The 19293-nt window shown below is 36.8% G+C and overlaps 1 protein-coding gene across 1 annotated transcript in view; it reads left to right on the plus strand.

Annotated features, from left to right (window-relative positions):
* Positions 1 to 19293, plus strand: part of SEC63 (SEC63 protein translocation regulator) — a 57293-nt gene that overhangs the window by 3703 nt on the left and 34297 nt on the right. The window contains exons 2-4 of the mRNA XM_085056215.1: positions 13026 to 13125; positions 13955 to 14069; positions 17699 to 17811. Coding sequence (XP_084912341.1) covers positions 13026 to 13125; positions 13955 to 14069; positions 17699 to 17811 — 328 coding nt within the window. The remainder of the gene's footprint in view (positions 1 to 13025; positions 13126 to 13954; positions 14070 to 17698; positions 17812 to 19293) is intronic.

A 19293-nucleotide genomic window follows, 5' to 3' on the forward strand; every position in this document is an offset into this window, starting at 1 on the left:
CAGGTAATTGACTTTGTAAACTGGATTTGTCCAAATGACTTTACCTCCTTGGTGTTCACTCCAGAGCTAATAAGGCTCTTATAAAAGGTTAATTGTTCAGCTTTGTGTCTTGGACTGAAGTTTCATAATTGTGTTAAGGTAGCAGTGCTCTAACAGAAGTAAGTCTTGTGTTTCTCTCTCTTCCTTGTGCCAGATAGAGCACCTGAGCTGTGAATGGGAATGGAAGAAACTCATTTTAGCTAAAATTAATTTTTGGCCTTTGTTCTCCCTTTCTTCTGTGTTACTTTTAATGTGTATTAGCTTCTGTGTAAGATTTTGTGGGTGCCTGGGATGGTGCAGGATGTGACTGAGGGAAGAAGACTGGTTCTTTCAGTGTTGGTGATGGCTTCAGGTGATGGTCAATATGGCTTCAGGCTATATTTTTTATCCTTGACTTCTATCTTTAAAACACGTATGTGTGTATATATGTTTTATTGCTAGAAGAGTCATATTTTTTCTGGATTACCTCTTTTTTTGGAAAATACTGGTGTAAATATAGTTTAATTACTTTTTGAGTAGTAATTAAACTAACTCAAAATTTAGTTTTGAGGAAAAGCACTGCAAGGACTGCTTTTGAAACAAAAAATATGGCTGCTAAGAAGTTATTCTGGTGCAGATTCATTCTTAACTAAAAAGTATTTTCTACAATGGGAATTTTCAAGTTGTTTTTCAAAAAGTTAATTGTGAGAGTTGAAGAGAAGGTTTTTTTTTCTCAGCAGTTAGGTGTGGAGGAGTGCCCGTCAAAGTATCATCCTGTTGTTGGACTTGCTTTGAATCAGTTTCAGTGTAAGCTTGTGTAGATTAAATATCAGCATCTAGAAAGGCAACGGAGAGCAAGGGGTGAATTTAGTTGGATAATATGGCAGTTGTTGCACAATGCTGAGGTGTTTGCTGAACTTTGTGTACTTTTTGACTTATACCTGTGCTGCTGAATTGAGACACATAATTATAAAGCTGTTCTGAAACAGGTGGTCATAGATTGTGATGTGCTTTGTAGTCAAGGATGTGTATCTGGAAGCTTATTTCATCTTGAGTTTATTTAGGTCTGCATTAAATAAATTATCCTGTTTTAGGGCATTAGGTGTTCATAACTTGTTACAAAGCTGATGGAAAGAATGGAAGTATCTATCCTGAGCCTTTTACAGTAACTTGAACAAAACAAGATGTTGAAAACAGTTTGAAGAATAACAGCTGTAAATGCAGAGATAACATTAATACAAGTTTGCAGTCTTCTGTCTGAGAGAAAAGGGGCTGTAGGAGCTATTCTGTTTGGAATGTAGACCTTCCTTCTTGAAGTTTAAGAACATAAAAACCTACTGTAGGGGAGGAAAAAAGCCCAGACGAATGGCTGCATTTTTGTATATAGAAAAAAGTATTGGTATGAAATCGATAAAAGCTATTTAGTTGACATTCATTGTAATACAAATTCATACAAAGTCTATTTTTTGTTTTTAATTTATCTGTTTGGCTTTTGTTTGTTTCTGGTTGTTGTTGATGTTGCTGCTCCCCAGCCCAGCTGTATGTTGTCCTGTTGCTTGCTAACACTTTTCCCTTACACCCTTTCAAATATTTCTGTGTGAGCTATAGCTAAACTTTTCTTGAATAACACTGGGCTAATACGAAGAAACAAACAAAAAGCTTAAGAAAAAAAGATTGACAGCTATTTCCTGCTAATCTTTGAAGTTGCCAGCCTGTAGAAAGTAGCATGGGCAGTTAGAAAACCCTAGTACCTGCCAGCCTTTTTGCATTGAAGCTGGGCAAAGTACAGAAATATTTAAAAAACACAGCTTACCAGGTGACTATTAAAAGGGAGACTATAATGTCGTGTTGATACTTAATATTGTTTTGTTATTTTTTTACCGTTCTGATGATCTGAAGCAGTGGGGTTTTTTGTACACTTCTGTAGATAGTAGTTGGCACTCACATTCAAAACCTTGAGCAGAAGTCCTGAGAAAGTTCTTTGGTAAAGGTTTGTTGTATTAGGAACCACACTTCCCAGTGTATCTGCCCATTATGCTGGATATCTCTATGTAGTGGTGTCAATACGAAGATTTCTCTGTAATTTTTTGGTGCATTTTTCATCTGTGTGTGTTGAGGCTGACCTCAGAGATTCATTAATCCCCTGCTTTAAGATGCAAGTAGGAGAACTGAGGCTATGAAGTTTATTTGGCACTCCTAGGACAAACAATGAGTGTGCAACTTGGATGTGATTCAAGCCAGCGTGGAGAATGCAGGCACCACTTCTGTTTTATCTGTAATGGAGTAATGAGCATTTGTACCTCACAGCAGCTGGGGGAGAGGAAGCAGCATTGCTGCTGCTCCGTCTGGATAAAATTCTTTTGTGCTGCTTCTGATCCTCTGGTGTGAGATAAGATTGGTTGGAGTGGGTTAACAGTGATGCCTGTCCTTGCCCACAGCTCACTGAAATCTCATTAACCTCACTCCAAAGTATTTCGCAGCATTTTGGCATTTGTAGTGCAGAATAAAGTACAGGATGCTGGTAAAGGACAGGATAAAAGGACAGGATAAAACCACAGGATGCTATGCTCATTGCTTATGTGGTGGATAAGCACGGGTGTGAAAACTTGATATCTTTGAATATAAGCATTTTGTGCCCATATGTATGTGCTTATCCTTTCCTGTTATTATAACCTTTCATCATTGTGTCAGGAAGTGGGAGGAGAGCCAGTGAAACTCAGTTATGCATTTAAGGACTGTTATTACATATAAATTGAGATTTTTGAGAGATTGAGTGTACTATGGTTGATTTAAACCATTTCAAGTTCAGAAAAATACAGTTTATTAGGTGATTGTTAAAAGGCAGAATATAATGTAATGGCGATACTTAACTCAATTTTGATAATCTTTTTTACTATATTGCTGTTTTGAAGTGGTAGGGTTTTTTGAGAAACATTTGAAGAAGGGGCGAACATCATATGTCACTACTAATGCCTAGCAATTATCTCTAAAAATATTTTTCAAAACAAAGTGTTTGGACAGAGTTATCCAAACAATTCTGTTATTTGGAAAAAAAAAAGCCTATCTTTTAATGGAATTTTTTAAAGTATTGTAATCTTACTATAAGCACTGTAGCTTCCTAGCAGTAAAATAAAATTAATAGCCTTATATTAGGGATTAGTTGAGTAGCTTCAAGACTGTCCAGAACACAAAATGCTGAAAAGCTTTTTTGTGGCAAGTTAAAGATCAAGCCATTACAAGAACTTTCTATTTCATTACATGTACATAAAAATAAAGTAGTTTCTATTTTTGAAAGATTCATCTTGTGTTATGGAAGCTTATGAAAACAGTGTACTGAAGGTTTTATTGCACGCCTTGTTCATTTAATACTTGCTGCAAGGTTGTCTTGACTACTCACACAGATGACACTAAACTACCAGGATATACAGGCTATGCATTAGGGAATTAGATTCACTTATGGTTTCATGGGAAGCTAAACCATTCTTGGAGAAGAAGCAGGAATTTTGAGAGAGAGGCAATGTAAATTACAAGGAATGGAATCAATAGCGATTCCATAGTTTTGGGGTTTTTTGATTCATTGGTTGGGGTGTTTTAGTTTAGGTTTTTTTTTTTCTTTTTTTAATTAGTGTTTCAAATTCATGACTGTCAAGAAGGATTCAGATCTGCAGCAATTTGAACAGGTCTAGACTGGGGCTGCTGCTGCATCCTTGCCCCCTGTCGTGCTGCCTTCTCCCACTGTGGTGTTTGTAGGCCTTTCCCTCAAGTATTAGCCAGGATTTGACACTTGTATCTCCATTTCATTGTGAGGAGGGTTGTGCTGGCTAGAAATATCAAGAGCAGGGAAAGGCACAAAATAGGTACTTAGTTTCTTTCCTGAGCAAAAGGATTAGTGTCTGCAGCTGTTTTTAAATAAGTATACAATTAAGAAGATTGAAGAGGTGTTCTCAGATTTTCACCTAGTATTTCTCTTTTACAGAAATTGCTTACAAACATTTTAAATTCAGAAGATTCTTTTATTGTGGTTGGTTGGATGAACTGTTTGAAACTAGGATATTTGTAAGCATTGTGGCTTCTACAAAGGCTTACCAGTAAAGTTTCAAATACCCTGTTTTCTTTAGAAATAAAAGAATGGACATGCTGGGTCAGATCAGGTGGGGGTTTTTGTGTAGTATTACAGAAGGTAATGCCTCAAGGAAGAAATAACAGGACAAGCATGAATGGTGCTTCCTTTGCACGTTCTCCATTTTTCCAGTTGTTTCAAGTACAGTAACTCTTTTGGTATCACATCTCTACCATTCTGTGTGAGGGAGGTCACCAGATCTGCTGCCCACACTGCAGATAATCACTTTGGTTTTGCACCTGCTTCTGATGTTGCTTAACAATCCTTATTTGCTCTACTGGAAGAGGCAGTAAACATTCATGTCTGTCCTGGCTGTCACTTAGGTTTTTTACAGCCTTCCATTACCTCTTAGTGCACTTTACTCTCTCCCAGCTGGAAGATTTGTCGATTGTATTTTGGACATAAATCTTACACGTTTGATGGCTCTTGTTCACCTTAATTGAATGTTTTCTAATTGCTCCTCTTCAAGAGGTGGGGACTAGGACTGTGCATCATACTTGAGGCATGCACAACCTCAAGGTTGGACATACCTTAAGGTTATGTGGGTGGAGCAATAATCCCTTCCTTTTCTCATATGAATGCTTTAAACCCTTGCTCTGATTTTTATTAGTAATAAGCATTAATCTGAGGTTTACATAAAACAGTTTCTCACAACATCAAGATTGCATTCCAAAGAGGTAATGGTCAGCCTTGAGCTCATCCTTGTATATATAAAATCAGGATAGTCTCCACTGCTCTTTACATTTTCATACTCTTAATTTCATGTGCCGTTCAGTAGTGCACTTCCTTGATCTGTACAATTCCTCAGGATGCCCTTGTCCTTGTTACCCAGAATAAGTTAATATCATCTAGAAGCTTTATTTTACTTCTCACCCTTTTATTCAGATTACTGATTAGTGAAATGTGAGTGTTGTACTTCCAACACAGAGTCCTGTAGAGCTCCTGGCCATTTCCTTCTGCTCTGTGAGAATTGGCCATTCATTCTGTCTTCTAGTCACATCCTTATTTTTGTAATAGTTAGATGGTTGTCCTGAAACACTTCTAAAAGGAACCTTTCAAAAGCCTTTTGGAAACCACAGACTCTATCAGAAGAATATGTTCCATATGTTTACTTCCTTTAGAGTACTTTACCAAAGCTCCACTGATGATAAACGAATGTGTATGGCACTTATCCTTGTGTCTGCTAATTCTGTCCTTTCTTAGAGTTTCTTCAAGGTGTGCATCAGAACAGTACTGAATACAGGCATTTTTAGTGATTGGTGATATGCTAAGTGACTTCTGTCTGTTTTGGATTGAATGTGTTCTGGTTTCCTCCCCACACCAAACTGGTAAAATTAAGCTAATAATTAATAACGTGTAATCTTGGAGCCCAGCATTTTTGTTGGCTTCATCTGAAATTGCTAACCTTGACTCATGTGGGTGTTGTTGCATACTAAAATCTCCAGTTTTATGATGCCTCTCAGATTTTGTTGAAGTGTTGCAATATACCTGTAGGTCCATCCCTACTATAAATTTGATAATTTAGGTGACAGAGTTTAGAAGTTAGTATAGTTAGCTCCACTGATAGTTTTGTCAGTGCAAATGAGACAGTACACTAATAGGAAGGACAAGGTTGGGAAGTGGCTTGATTAGCAGTAGTATAATGTGGAACTGTACCCAGAGATGAGCATGGCTGACTGTAAACAGAAAGCTTGAGTAAGTAAACTCTGAAAAGATGGTAATTTTCAAGATGTTGAATCAACTTATGTTGCTGTTTTTTAAAGCTGTTAGTAACAAGTGCTATCTTTTGGTCAGCAAATATGTGTGGAATTGTGGGAATGAAAACATAGGTTACTTCTTGTTCCTTTTAAACTTAATCTAGTTGCTGCAAAACATGCTCTGGAGAAAAGCTGCTTCCTGTTAAGTCTTTTGCAGATCTCTGTAGTTTATGAACTGCTTGGGGTTTTAATACTTAACATGTTACTCAAAACACATGATATTTTTTGCTTATTTATATGAATATTTACTAGGCAGAAAAAATCTCTTTGAAAACAAGTAGGGTGAGATTATTCAGCTATAAATGTTTTAGTGGAGAGGCAACTTGGATATGACCTCTTTATAGATAAATAATGAGGGTAATGAGGACAATTCTTATAATAATAGACATTAAAGTTAGAAAGCATCTATTAGTTCATTTAATTCTTCACTGCTATGATCCTTTCAAAGTCCTGAAACATGCTTTCCATTTTTAATTTTTTAAAAATAATTTTAATGGAAACAATAGTGGTTATTTGAAGGCTTTTGGATTTTAGCAACTGCATTTTAGAACTCTTTAGAATCAATTTAATTTGCTTCATGCCTCTTAATTTGGGGTTTTATAGTAGAAGTCAATCCTATTATAATAAGATTTGAAGTTGCTTAGTACTTTAGAGGAGTTGCCGACTTTGAGTTTGCTGTGAGTTTGGATCCTGCCTCTTAGTCGCTGGCAAAGATGGGTTACTGCTTTTAAAACAGTTATTAGTGTTTGTCAGTGACTTTTTTGAAAGTAAGTGTATGTTTTTTTTCCTCATCCTGTGATTTTTTAAATTATTCTCAGATAACATACTTATATCCATGTGGAGTCATATTTTATAATTATCAAGGAAAATGTCAGAGTTAAGCAAGATGGCCTAGTGAAGCAGTAGGGTAGCCTTTTCATACTTCATCTGTTATCTGAGAAATGGTTCAGTGCTTGAGAATTTGTTCAGAGAGCCTCAGTTCAAGACCTTGGTAAACAAATTATTCATACAATTATTTAATTTCTGTTACTGTTGAAGTAGAAAAAAGCCCAGAAGTTCAGATTTTGCATATGTATGTGTATATGTATACATATACATAAATGTTGAAAGTAAATAGGAAGCTACTTAGTGTGCAGTTTAGATGATTAAAACTGTAGAACTCTGAATAAAATCCAGCAAACCCAGAAACTCCCAAGAGTGTTTCGACTGAACCTGTTGCACTCAGTTTTAACAGAACAGATTTAATGCTTAGAGCCATGGTACCTCTGGGCTGCAACCTTTACTCAAGACTTGCATGCTGTGTGTATTACTTGCATCTCTTGATGCTTTCCACAGGTACAAGTTTTCCATTCAGGTGTAGAGAGAGGATGGCACACTACAGATGAGTTTTGTGAAAGTCTGGTTTTAAAGTGATCTTGGCATAGAGCTGCAGAACTGTGTCGCTCTGTGTTCCTTCCTGAAAGAAGTAATTTTCTTTCAAAACCATTCTCCTTTGGATGAATTGTCTGCAACTTGTGGGCAGAATGTTTCATGTGCACCTCCTTGTATTTCTTTTTCTGACAGAGTCCACTGGAGCTGCATTTTAGACTATGTGACTTTGGTTTTCTTAGTAGCCAGAAGATAGAAAGAACACAGGAAGCTAGGACGTGTTTCTGTTCTTCCTTGCTGTTTGAGGTGGAATGATGGAAAACTGGAGGCTTCCATGCATTCTGGATATTAACTTTTTGTTTTCTTTTGGCTGTCCTAAAAATTGACTGATACTTTAAAACTTTTATATGCTTTAGTTGTAAGTACTGATGCCAATAGTCTTATCTGTGGTTTTGTTTTTTTTTTCCTAAAACTGACCTTTATTTGTTGCAGCTGAAACAAGATTCTGGAGATTAAAACTTTTCAGTATAATTGCAGCTGTACCTCTTTCTGTTCTCTCTCTTCTAGAATTGCCTGTCTCCAATAACAATAAATGTGTAATCTTCTCTTTTTCCTCAGTAGGATGAAAAAGAATCTCCCTTTAGTTTTTTGGGGGGTTTTTTGAAGCACTTTTTGGAACCTCCAAAACCTGAAACCAAAAGATTAGGTCTAGTTACGGATCATCTGTCAAACATTCCTAAGGGTTCGGTTGTATCCTGTTTCTTTAGAAACAAGCATGTAAAGTGGGTGAGCTTCAAACCCAAATTTAAGCCAAGCATGGCTAAGTTGTAGACACGGGTTGAATGTATTCTCTGGAAATGACAAATCAAACCTCTAAGTAGCCTCCTTCTGTGTTTGTATGTTTATGTTCTGTGTCCTCACCGGTTGTGTGATTAGTAAATGAACGGAGGAGACAATGAACTTTCTGAGACAGCTATGAGAAATTTTTGCCCCATGAGGATGATCAAACTGTAGAATAGGTTGTTCAGAGGTGCAGTGAGCTCTCTTTGAAGCTACTCAAAAGGCTTACAGCCAGACCTTGAGCAGCTGCCTTCTTGACCTTCCTCTGAGCAGCAGGGTTGGATTAGGTGATGTCCCGAGGTCTTTTCCACCCTTTCCAACCTGTTCAGTTGTTCTGTTTTACCCAAGAACTGTGTGGTCTGCAGAAAAAGCAGACACCTCTGGCTTAACGAACTGGATATTCAAGAGGCTTGCATAAGTTCTGACCAAGAGAAGTCGATTGTTTACTTAAATATTCTCTACTCACACCTGTGTTGTTGCCTTGACTACAAAAGAAGTGACTGCACCAATCAGGAAGGGAAGACCAACCTATGTCATCTACCTAAACTTTTGTAAGGCCTCTGACACAGTCATGAAAGAGATGGCACTCAGATTTTCTTTTGTATCAGTACTAGTTGTATTTCTTGATGTTGAAAAGTATATTAAGTTGTAGTTTTGGTTGGATATTCACATACATTTTATAAGTTATCATAATAGGCACTTGTGAGAACCCTAGTGAGGAAGAATTACATTGGTGAAAACCTTCTTGTGAATGTCAGGAACTTTGGATACATCCAGAACATTTACAGATTTTTTCAGATTATTTACAGAAAGGAGCTGGCAGTTTACATCCTCATCTGAGAGGGATGCTTTAACAATACCTTGATGCATGGGTTAGTGTTAGTGAGATTAACTCAAAAGCTCACAGGTGCATTGTGCCTTTGCTTTCCAAGGCTGTTTAATACCTATTCTAAAAACTGTAGGAGAGATTCACTATTGTGAAGGGTTTTGCCTATCGAATGTAAAGTGATTTTGACTAGAAGAAAGACATTTCCCCCACCGCACACGTACTTGTCTCCTGTTAATCCCATGTCAAAGGATGTTGTCTGAAGTGCTCTTACACTGTAATGGGGAGCCATGATCTGGACTGAGAAGAAGTAAGAGAACTCTTGTCTGCTTTTAAAACTCTGAACCTCTTTTCCTCACAAAATACAGATTCCAGAGCTAAAATCCAAAGAAGGTACAATTCATATTTCCCTGCAAAGCTTTACCTTGAGCAGTATGTAATGTATTTACTCCTGTGTTGTCAGGGTCTACAGGATATTGCAGGGCAGTATGCGATTTCTGTGGCATGGTAAATCCACTTGTGTGAAAAGGAAGCTTCTTGGAAGACAAAGGCAAAGCAAAAAAGATCTGATTTATCCACAACTTGCTCATTAATAAGTTGCTGCTTTTGTTAAGCACAGGAATTATCTGGTATTCTGGCCTTTGCAAGCCTTTCTTGTCTTTTTTTTTTCTTAATTTTATTATTTTCTTTTAAAAAATGCCTTTTTAAAAAAAAATTTGCTCTTTTCTTTTTTGTTCTCTCCTTTTGTTTTTTATCTTTTTCCTGCAGTCATTGTCTACCTAAGATAAGTATTTTCTCTGGTGCAATTGCATGCTTTATCTGTAAATAAACAGGAAGCCAGTTTTTCCTGGATACACTAGGAATATAGCTTTCTTAGTATGGTATTTTGCCAGTGGCTTTCTTCCTAAACTGGGAGTTATGCTGTCTGTATTGCTCCTTCTTTTTCCCAAGTAGCTGCCTGGTTTTGAATTCCACAGATTCACACATGTTAATGATGACATGTGACAGAGGAAGTGCCTCAGGATAGCTGCAAATAATTTTGAGTAGTCTGGACTTCAGCCTCAGTTTGGGTGGGATTTGATTCTTTCTTTATGTTCTGAACACATAACTGTAAACAATCATCTTTTCAGCACCCTGTTTCCTTTTGGGGTTGTTAGACAAATGAGACCATTGCCATTCCAAGATCAGAAAGAGATTAATAAGATACTTTTGCTTTGATACTGCTTCATCAACTGTAATTGGATTTGATCTAGAGTTGTTCAGATGCATGTGTAAAAAATGCAGTGGCTACTATAGCGTCATGCCTTAATTTGGTGTTTGGCTGAAGAGGTCCCCTTGTGCAGCATAGCTGTTCTGGGACTCCATTTGCCAGGTATTCATTTTTGCTCACACCACATGCCTCAGGTTGGTTTTTTTGTTTTTCTTTTGGTGCTATTGTCAGACTGGTCACAAAACGTGTCTTCTGCAGCTGTTACTGGAAAGCTGTTCCAAAACCTCAATTCAGTGTTCATTGTAAACCACATTTAGTGGTCAATTTTTATTTGACTCCATGCCAACTCTTCAGTTTATCTTGCTCAACTATGTTTTGTTTGTCCAAGGTGCCTTCCTCTAAGGCATTTTTGGAAGGTTTTTGGCATGATAAAGGTAGAGGGTACTGACAATTCTTGCAGGGAGGATGCAGGGTGAGAAAAGGAGAGGGTCGTCTGGTACTTGGTACTTGGACAGTTGGCAGGTTTGGGAAGTGTGGCATTGTGGCATAGGTCTTTCAAGTCAAGGTACAGCAGCTTGTTAAAACATCCTAGCAAAACCCCTAAAAGGCTTAGGTGTTGATCTGGGTCCATGTGGTTGAGCTGATGAACAGTTGGTTTCATCTTGTTTCTACACCAAACAACTGAATTGATTTGACAGAATTTGAAATAAGTGATTTAGGCTTCACATAAGCACATGTGTCCTCTGTGAGTCTTCTGATGCCTGATTTATTCAAGTATAGTCAGTAACCTTTTCATAAAAGCATCACAATATGGCTCAGAGTTGTCCAGTGACCATTTAAAACCTTCAGAATGCTTTCTTCCCTCTTTCTGCTGCAGAGGTTTTTAGTCCTCATAACCTAGTTGTCAGTGTAGTATTTAATGGCATGAGGTTTTGAGGTTTTTTTTCTTTAAATGCCAATTCTTTGTTTAGTTCTGTAGTTTTGCTTTAAATTTGTAGTTTAATTTTAAGTAACAATTATCTTCTGGTTGTGGTGGATCCAGTTTTGAACCAAGAGAGATCTCCCACAATTGTTGTCTTAAAATAAAAAAAGCAAAGACAAAATGCCAAATGAATTTGCATTCTACCAGTAGGGATTGAGTGTTGCATTTTCAATGTTTTCATTGTCTGCTGAATTTTTCCTTCACAGTGCTTTCTAAAGCCTTACATAAGTAAAAGTAAATGGGGTATTACTTAACCAAATTTTATTCCTATCCTTTTTTGTTTAGAAAGTTTTGTGTTTTAGGTATTGAACAATCTTTGCAGATCAGAAGAGCTGGAAAATACTTGTGTGGTTTATCTGTTGCACAAAACAGTGAGAGAAATTTGGAAGCTTATTTTGAAGTACAGCAAGAGTTGAATCAGATGCAAGGGATTGAATTATCCTTGATTATCTCTGTCTTTGGGAGTGATGGGACCACTAATATAATCTTCTCAGGAATTGCATCGAAGTGTTATATTGAGTTTTGGGGAAGCTGTACTCAATATAATTAGGTACTTCAGAACAAGCTGATAGACCTTTTTTCTAGTTCCAGTACCTTGTTGGTGCAAGCTTTAATAGTTGTCTACTTTACTAGTTCTTGGGTGGCCACATGTCATCAGTGTTCCCACTTGATTTCTGCCAAATCAGCTAGAGTTTGAAATACCATCCAGTGCTCATGTCTGATCTTCCTTAAATCTGAACCCATGGCTAATGTGTGCACAATGGTCATGTTTCTCCAGCCTCAAATATTTGGTGATTGCAAATTGAATTCTACATGTTTCATCTGAATTGTGTGCTTGCTTAGAAATTTGAGTAGATCAACACCATATCCCACCTTCCAACACCTTCAGAATAACTAAAAAGAGGTTCTCACTGTCTTCCACAATTACCTTTTAGAAATCAGCCAAATAAAAATGTTTTTGTGCATCAAAACTGCTGTTTTAGCTGAGTTCAACACCAGGCTGGATGGGGCTCTGAGCAACCTGGTCTAGTGAGTGGCATCCCTGCCCATAGCAGGGTGGTTGGAAGTAGATGATGAACCCAAACCATCCTGTGATTCCATGAGAGCATCACCTGGTCAAAAGTGCAAAGTTGAGATTTAAGACTTACTAGGATATGACTGACATATGACAGCTTTGGTGCCTTATCATGGTTAGTTTTACAGTATAAATACAATCTGCTTCCAGCCCCATCCTTTCCTAAAAGGACCATGACAGGAAATCTAATTGATTACTTTGTCATTAATGCAAATACTCCCTTGGCAAGGGCATGTATTACTGAGCAGCATGGCTTACAAGTAACTGTTATCCTAATCTTCCTTCCTTTTCCCATTCAATGGAAAATCCTAAATGAAGGCAGCTTTTAAAAGCAGATGTCACAAAGAAAAAGAAAATGCATCATGTTTTGAATTGAGGAAGGAGCTGTTGCTCTTGCTGTACTCTTTATTTGTATACAAACACTAGTTTGCCTGTTGGTTGCATTCTGTCTGTTTGTTTGTTTGTTTTTCCTGCATGCAGTAGCTGACACACTGAAATGGGAAACTTGTTAGAGTTGAGTGGCAGAAGCGAAGTTTACAGGTGCATGTTAGACAGGCAAAGGCTGGGTTCACACATGATGGTTACTGTGTGGCATATGGAAGACAGAACGGATTCCTTTTAGGTAGCAGAGAGTAATCTGACCGACTTGTTATGTTTATGCATGTGCAGCATCACTTCAATGGATAAAAAGTATTTCTTCTGGTAATGCTGGACCTTTTGTTAGTCCTCCAGCTGACCTTGTACTGCCTGCTTGGGGTGAGGTGAGCATGTTTGTTGTCCTGTGTTTTGTCAGCTTGGTTAATTACAATTTATTTCTCTATTTTTGTAGAACAAATTCGATTAAAGAATATAAGGAACGTATATGGAAGATGCTTGTGGTACCGCTTGCGACTGCTAAAACCACAGCAGAACATAATTCCTACAGTGAAGTACGTAGGTTCCATTTGCATGACTTTCCATTAAAGCAATTCTTTCTTTTTTTAAAATAAAAATATATTGGTTTGTAATCAAAGCAGCAGGAATTAGGTACTTTTGTGTCACTGAAGAGACATTTGCAGTGTGCTATATTTGAATATTTAATAGGTAATCATTGTTATCTAGTAGAACTTGAAATCAAGATGTATGCTGTTTGTCCTATACTAAAATCTGATAAATGAGACCAGTGAGCCTCAACTGTTTAAAAAAAAAAGTAAACATTGCGTTTATTTAAAAAAAAAGTTCTCTCTCTATAAAATTCCTTGTGCTAGTGCGATCTTTTGATTTAAAATTTGAAGTGTATTAAAAGTATGTGAACATTAAAAGTATGTGAACATATAAATTCAAATATTAAATAATAGTAATTTTGTATATTTGAAGGTGAAGGCTTTATATTCATAAGTTTTGTATTACTCCCACCCTCAAAATATTTTGCTCTCTGTTTTGCACCTCTGTCAGTTTTTTGTATTTAGGTCTTTTTAACACTGACATTGTCTAGTCTAGGATCCAGTTAAAATCATCCTTTAAAAATAGGAAATACTATTGTATACCTGCTGAGGACAGACAGTTAAAGAACAAGAGGAGACTTTATGGTAGTGGATTGTTTTTGTTAAAAGCTAGGAGGAAAGGGGGTATGAAAACTGAAGCACTAATACTTGCCTTAATGTTTCTCACTGTTTTATTACTGTTTCTAGAAGACTGATATCAAATGGCTTTTAATGTTATTAGAATCATGCTAGAGCTAGTGAATTTGTGTATTTAAAAATTGTTTCTTCCAAACAGGAAAATAGTCCTCCTTGCTGGCTGGGCATTATTTTTGTTTCTTGCATACAAAGTTTCCAAAACGGACAGAGAGTATCAAGAATACAACCCTTATGAAGTGTTACATTTGGATCCTGTAAGTAATACCATCTTCCACCAGTCTGTACTACTCTAACTGTGTATTCTGTGGCTAGATGTCTAAGTTGACTTGTTTTTTCCAACAAAGTAAGTTTAGTGAATGTGTCTTAGTGTTTTTGTTCTTTTTTGGCATGTGAAAGTTGCTACTGCATATTATAAAGTCAGTCCTTACATGTTTTTGCCTATATCTGTACCAATTTATAACTTTTGTATTTAGCTCCTTCAAAATTCTAGTAATGTAGGGAGGTGGGCTTTTTCAATCTATTTTGAATATTACTCTAATGTTGTTTTCCTCTCTTTGTACAGGAAAACAAAAAAAATCTGCTTTATATGCTCTGTGTAAATCTTCTCAATAGCTACTTTTAGGAATGCTGAAGAAACTGTATAAACAAGAATGTGAATTCATTTGATTTACAGTTTTTGTACAGAGCAATATTTTCCTTGTAAATGAAAGGTTTCACTGAAGGGCGTTGGTGATGCACATTTTGACATAGTACAGACTAGCTTGAATCTCAGTTGTATCTGTGAATGCAAACAACAAATTCTAAACAGTGATACCAACCCGTAGGTTTATTAAACTGGGATAAAAAGAGATATAGTGCTAATCTAGAAAACAAATGCAGTGCTTTGTTGATATTGAAGGACTGATTGAAAGTGGGTGCAAAAAATTACATGTCCTAAGGAAAGACCATCTGTACTTTTTTTAAACTCTTATTTAGTCCTGTCAAACTCTTAATCTTAACCACAATACTTCAAGCAGATTCTCTTCTTATGTTAATTATTTCCTGATCCAAAGCTTCTCCTCTGAATAACAGTACAGTCACCTTTTCAGTTCTGGAGTCTGAGGTATGTTTCACTCTCGAGTCTAAAGAAGTACACTGTGGATCCAGCTCAGCACAAGATTATGAATGAGCTTTGGATGTACCTGTTTTGATTAAACGTGATGTGTATTGTTAACGTGAGAGAGCTTAATATGTATGTGAACATTAGCAAATGCATCTCTTGCCATTATGTGATGTGACTTGTCAGCAGAGAAAAGCAGCACCTTGTGTTTTGAAAGCTGTTGTAAGGTGAATAGTCTGTAGCCTATTTCTGGCTAGGCAGGTAGAACACTTGCCTGTTATGTCTAGAGCCAAGTTACTACAATTGAACCCCTGCTCAGTTCCTCCATGACTTGAGTTCTCTCACTGATGCACAGGAGGGAGCAAAACAAATTTTTACTGTTGAATGGTATCTGATAATTCCATGCAGTTTAAATGTTCGTATATCTGGGTTAACTTTGATTAAAAAAATCAGGCTAGGGATTCGGTCATCAGAAGATTTTCCTTTGTTATCTTTGGGAAATTTCTACAAGTAACAACCCAGAGGGGAAGGAAAGGAATGTATGTAGGGAGTTACAGCTTTGTGTTTATTGGTGAAAACCTGCAACATTCTGAAGACACATGCAACTCTCCCAGGCAAAGAAACCAATTCTGGGATGTTCAAGAACTGAGGGATGGAACATGTTCTCAAAAGGACAAGATGAGTGAAAGCCAGAAATTTTAAAAGGGGGATGAAGAGATGGTTGTGAAGATAAATGGTTGAAGTAGGGCTCAAGATAAGAGTTCAACATCTCAGAGCCCGTCTCTCATATATTTCTTACTATCAGACAATATCTGTTAAATCTCCCTGAAAAGCTTCTAGTTTGGACTACATGAAAATTAACAGCTTTCTTCTGTTACCATTCAACTGGAACCTTGATAGTTGTTGCCAGCTGTGCTGATGAAGCGATACAGATGCTGAAGTGTAGTTAGATAGCCGAATGTTTACTGTTGTTAAAAAAACCCAAACCAGCCAAAATCCCCCGAACTTAAAAAAATACAAGGGTTGCAGATCCAAGCACTTTAAAGTTTTGATGCACAGTAATTAGTTTATTTTTTGCATTTGCACTATAGTCAAGATTTTTATTTTATTTTAGCCTATCAGTTTGTTAAAAGCTTTTTTTTCTCCAGAGAAGAATCACACCACCGACAGATGTACATAATGTACATACAGCTGATTTTTATATATAATATCAGCACTGTGTTTTGGACATAGAATAGCTCTTTTTCAAGTACATCACTTAAATTCACTAACACATAAGGCACTCAGATATGAATGATTTATTTAATAAGTATCAGTACTGCAGTTTTGGAGATGGGATCCAAGGCATAAATACAAAGCTCAATTGTGATTATAATTTTGATTTTTTGAGTAAGACAGCTGGGACATTCATGTTCCTTTTTTTGCAAGTATTTAATATAGGCATGCTCTGTGTTCCAAGCAGACTGACACCAGCTGCCCTAGGCTACTAAGCATTTCTGTAAGTCAGGCCTAACCTGTGTAGCCTAATTTGGAAAATTAAGAGTAAGCAATTAATGTAGATAGAAATCTTGCCATTAAGTTACCAGGTATCATATGCACTCTCTGTGTCAGTGAGAAAAAATCAGTTTTGTTTTTTTTATGTGCAGCATTCATGTAAACCATGAAAACACATCTCAACTCAACCAACTTGTGGGTTTTTTTTCTTCCTTTTTTTCCCCCTACTTTCTAGCTTCTGCTACTTATCTGGCATTCTTCACTTAGTCTTGCAACACCTGGATTTTGTGGAAGTCTACTTTATTACGGAGTAAATTCATCCTGTGCATTAAATAAGGCAGGCATGCTGTTGAAAAATAGTGTTGGAATATGATAGACTGTATAAAGCGAGATAAAGTAATGGCAAGTGAAGCCTCAGGGTAGTTTAATTTCTTGTTTAAATTTATTGAAACAGTACCGTCATCTGTAAATAACTTCTTGTGTGTTTACTATGCAGTTAAGATCAGCATGCTAAGCTTCTTTGGTGTAGAATGTTGAAAAGTCTTGTGGTAATTGTGTCAAAGTTAGCAGGTAACATATTAGAAAAAACTTTATCTGAACTTCCTATAAAGTTTTGTGTGTTTTCTTGAGTAGTGAAGTTCACAGTCTAAGCTGAAAGTTAATGCACAGGGGATTGTGTTGGTGCCATTTAAGAATGTACTGGAGTAGAATAAAAATCAGTCTTTCTCAGGTATAGGTAATGTATTCCCTTTGTTCAAGAAGTTTGAAATAATTTATGGTAGATTGATTGTAGTCAAAGGCATTCTTAAGTGGCAGGGAAGTCTGCTGCTCCTGGTGACTGACAGATTTATTTCTGCATACAAGCTGCAAGTGGACCATCAAACTTTATCTGTGAACTCTTGGTTAAATAGAATATTGTAAGTGAGAATTCCTTGTAAATATGTTTGAGATTTGTAAAACAGGTAGGAAGTCCTTCCTTTTCTTTTGTTCCTATGGATAGATAAGCAAAATAATCCGGAATAAAACAATATTCAGTCATCTAAATATCTTTTAGTTAGACTGTGACTTCTGTCTTCATTTGAAAACATAATAGTTGTAAGAATGTTATTAGAAAAATAATATAATAATGTTTTCATGAAATATATATATGTAGTTTCATGATCCTATGTTAGAACATAATTCTTCAGAGAATGGTTTATAAAAATACTATGCAATGTGTGTTAGGAGCATATATAAAAATGAATTTTATTTAAGGTATTTATTAATAAACACAAACCTTTCCTTTTGAAGGGAGCAAGTATATCGGAAATAAAGAAACAGTACCGTGCACTATCGCTAAAATACCATCCAGATAAAGGAGGAGATGAAGTTATGTTCATGAGGATTGCTAAGGCCTATGCAGCGTAAGTTTCTTTTTTGCCTGTAAAAAAGGGGAATTGTAATACTATGGGGAGAGCAGCCTTTACAATAAGAGCAAGGATGATCCAAGCAGGCAGGAAAAAGTGTGTTTAGATCTGGAACAAAAGTCAAAACTTGTCTTCATGCAGTGTGTGTTTGCTTTGTACAAGTTAGGAAGGTTAATATGTTTTGCATCTGTCAGAATACTGTAAGGTGTTAGATCTTTGTGTTAACTTTGATTTCAGCTAGGAAAGGTCTTTCCAGAATAACACACATTAAATCTTAAAGATGACAAAGAACAAAATGGGTGTTGTGGTTTTTAACCAACCAACTCTGTCATAGCAGTTTTGAAGTGATGCTTAGAAAACAAATAAACTATACATTTCACCTGGTTATAAAGCCAAAGAGTAAAAGACAGTATTTTAACTCTGTTCCATCTGTGAAGAGGATGCTCCATTCTGGTTCTGACTGTTTTTTCTCAGCTCGCCCTTGTCGCTTTCCATTTGTGCTTGCCCTGCAGTCTTGATTTTTTACTTGGTGACTGTTTCATATTTCCTATGTAGTTTTTAAAAGCTGAGCCCTTGAATCTGCTTTTCCTCTAGAGTATTTTTTGGTCTTATCTCTTGCAGCATTTTCTTTTTTTAGTATCTGAGCGATGTCTAATATTAGAATTTTGTATAAAGGAAATCAAAATACAGGAATTTCAATACACAGTTCAGTTACAATACCAGTGGGATTCCCATTACTGGTGTCTCTTAATACACTCACTGTCACAATGCTGGTGGGAAGGCATGTGTGGCTTGTAGCCCATTGTTCTCTTCAGAATTCTAGTTGTCTAGTTTTTATACGCTGTTGGACTGAGCCAGGTATTTACTCTCCCCATGCTGGTATCTCAAACTTGAGACATTCATACTTTTTTAATGTGCCCAAAGAGAAATGTTTATGCCACAAGTTGATCCACTCAGCTGTTGATTGGTTTTTTATGTAAAACAAAGGTCCCCTTTGTGCTGAGGTGGAGTCAGCTTCTTTGCAGCAGCTGTGCTGAGTCACTGTGTTCACTCAGAGCTTCACAGCATGTCACTCTTGCCCATCTGCCCTGAGACTTCTTCAGTTATTGAGGTTTATTGGGTCAGTCACATCATCTGAGAACCAAGGAAGTTAGTGATTTCTGCTGTGAAGTCAGTTGTGTGTGTGGTTAACCTTACTGATTGAGAGTACTGTTTGGGAAGAGGTGAGAAGGAGAACCAGCACCATACTGGCTTGAGCAGTTTGGAAATTATACTTTTGGTTTAAATACATCTCTATCACTTTGAAGATCTCTCCAGTAGAAGATTCTGCTATTGCTTTTTGAGCTCCTGAAACATGTAAGTTTTTTGCTTTGCAAGCCAGTACTCAAATACTTGGGGCTTCAGTTCAGTACTTCAAACACTAATGCAAGGGCTGTGGCAGAGGTGTATTGTGAGGTAAATGATGGTGAAATTCCTCAG

The sequence above is a fragment of the Lichenostomus cassidix genome, chromosome 3 (assembly GCF_008360975.1).
Source record: "Lichenostomus cassidix isolate B80296 chromosome 3, HeHo_3.0, whole genome shotgun sequence".
NCBI lineage: Eukaryota > Metazoa > Chordata > Aves > Passeriformes > Meliphagidae > Lichenostomus > Lichenostomus cassidix.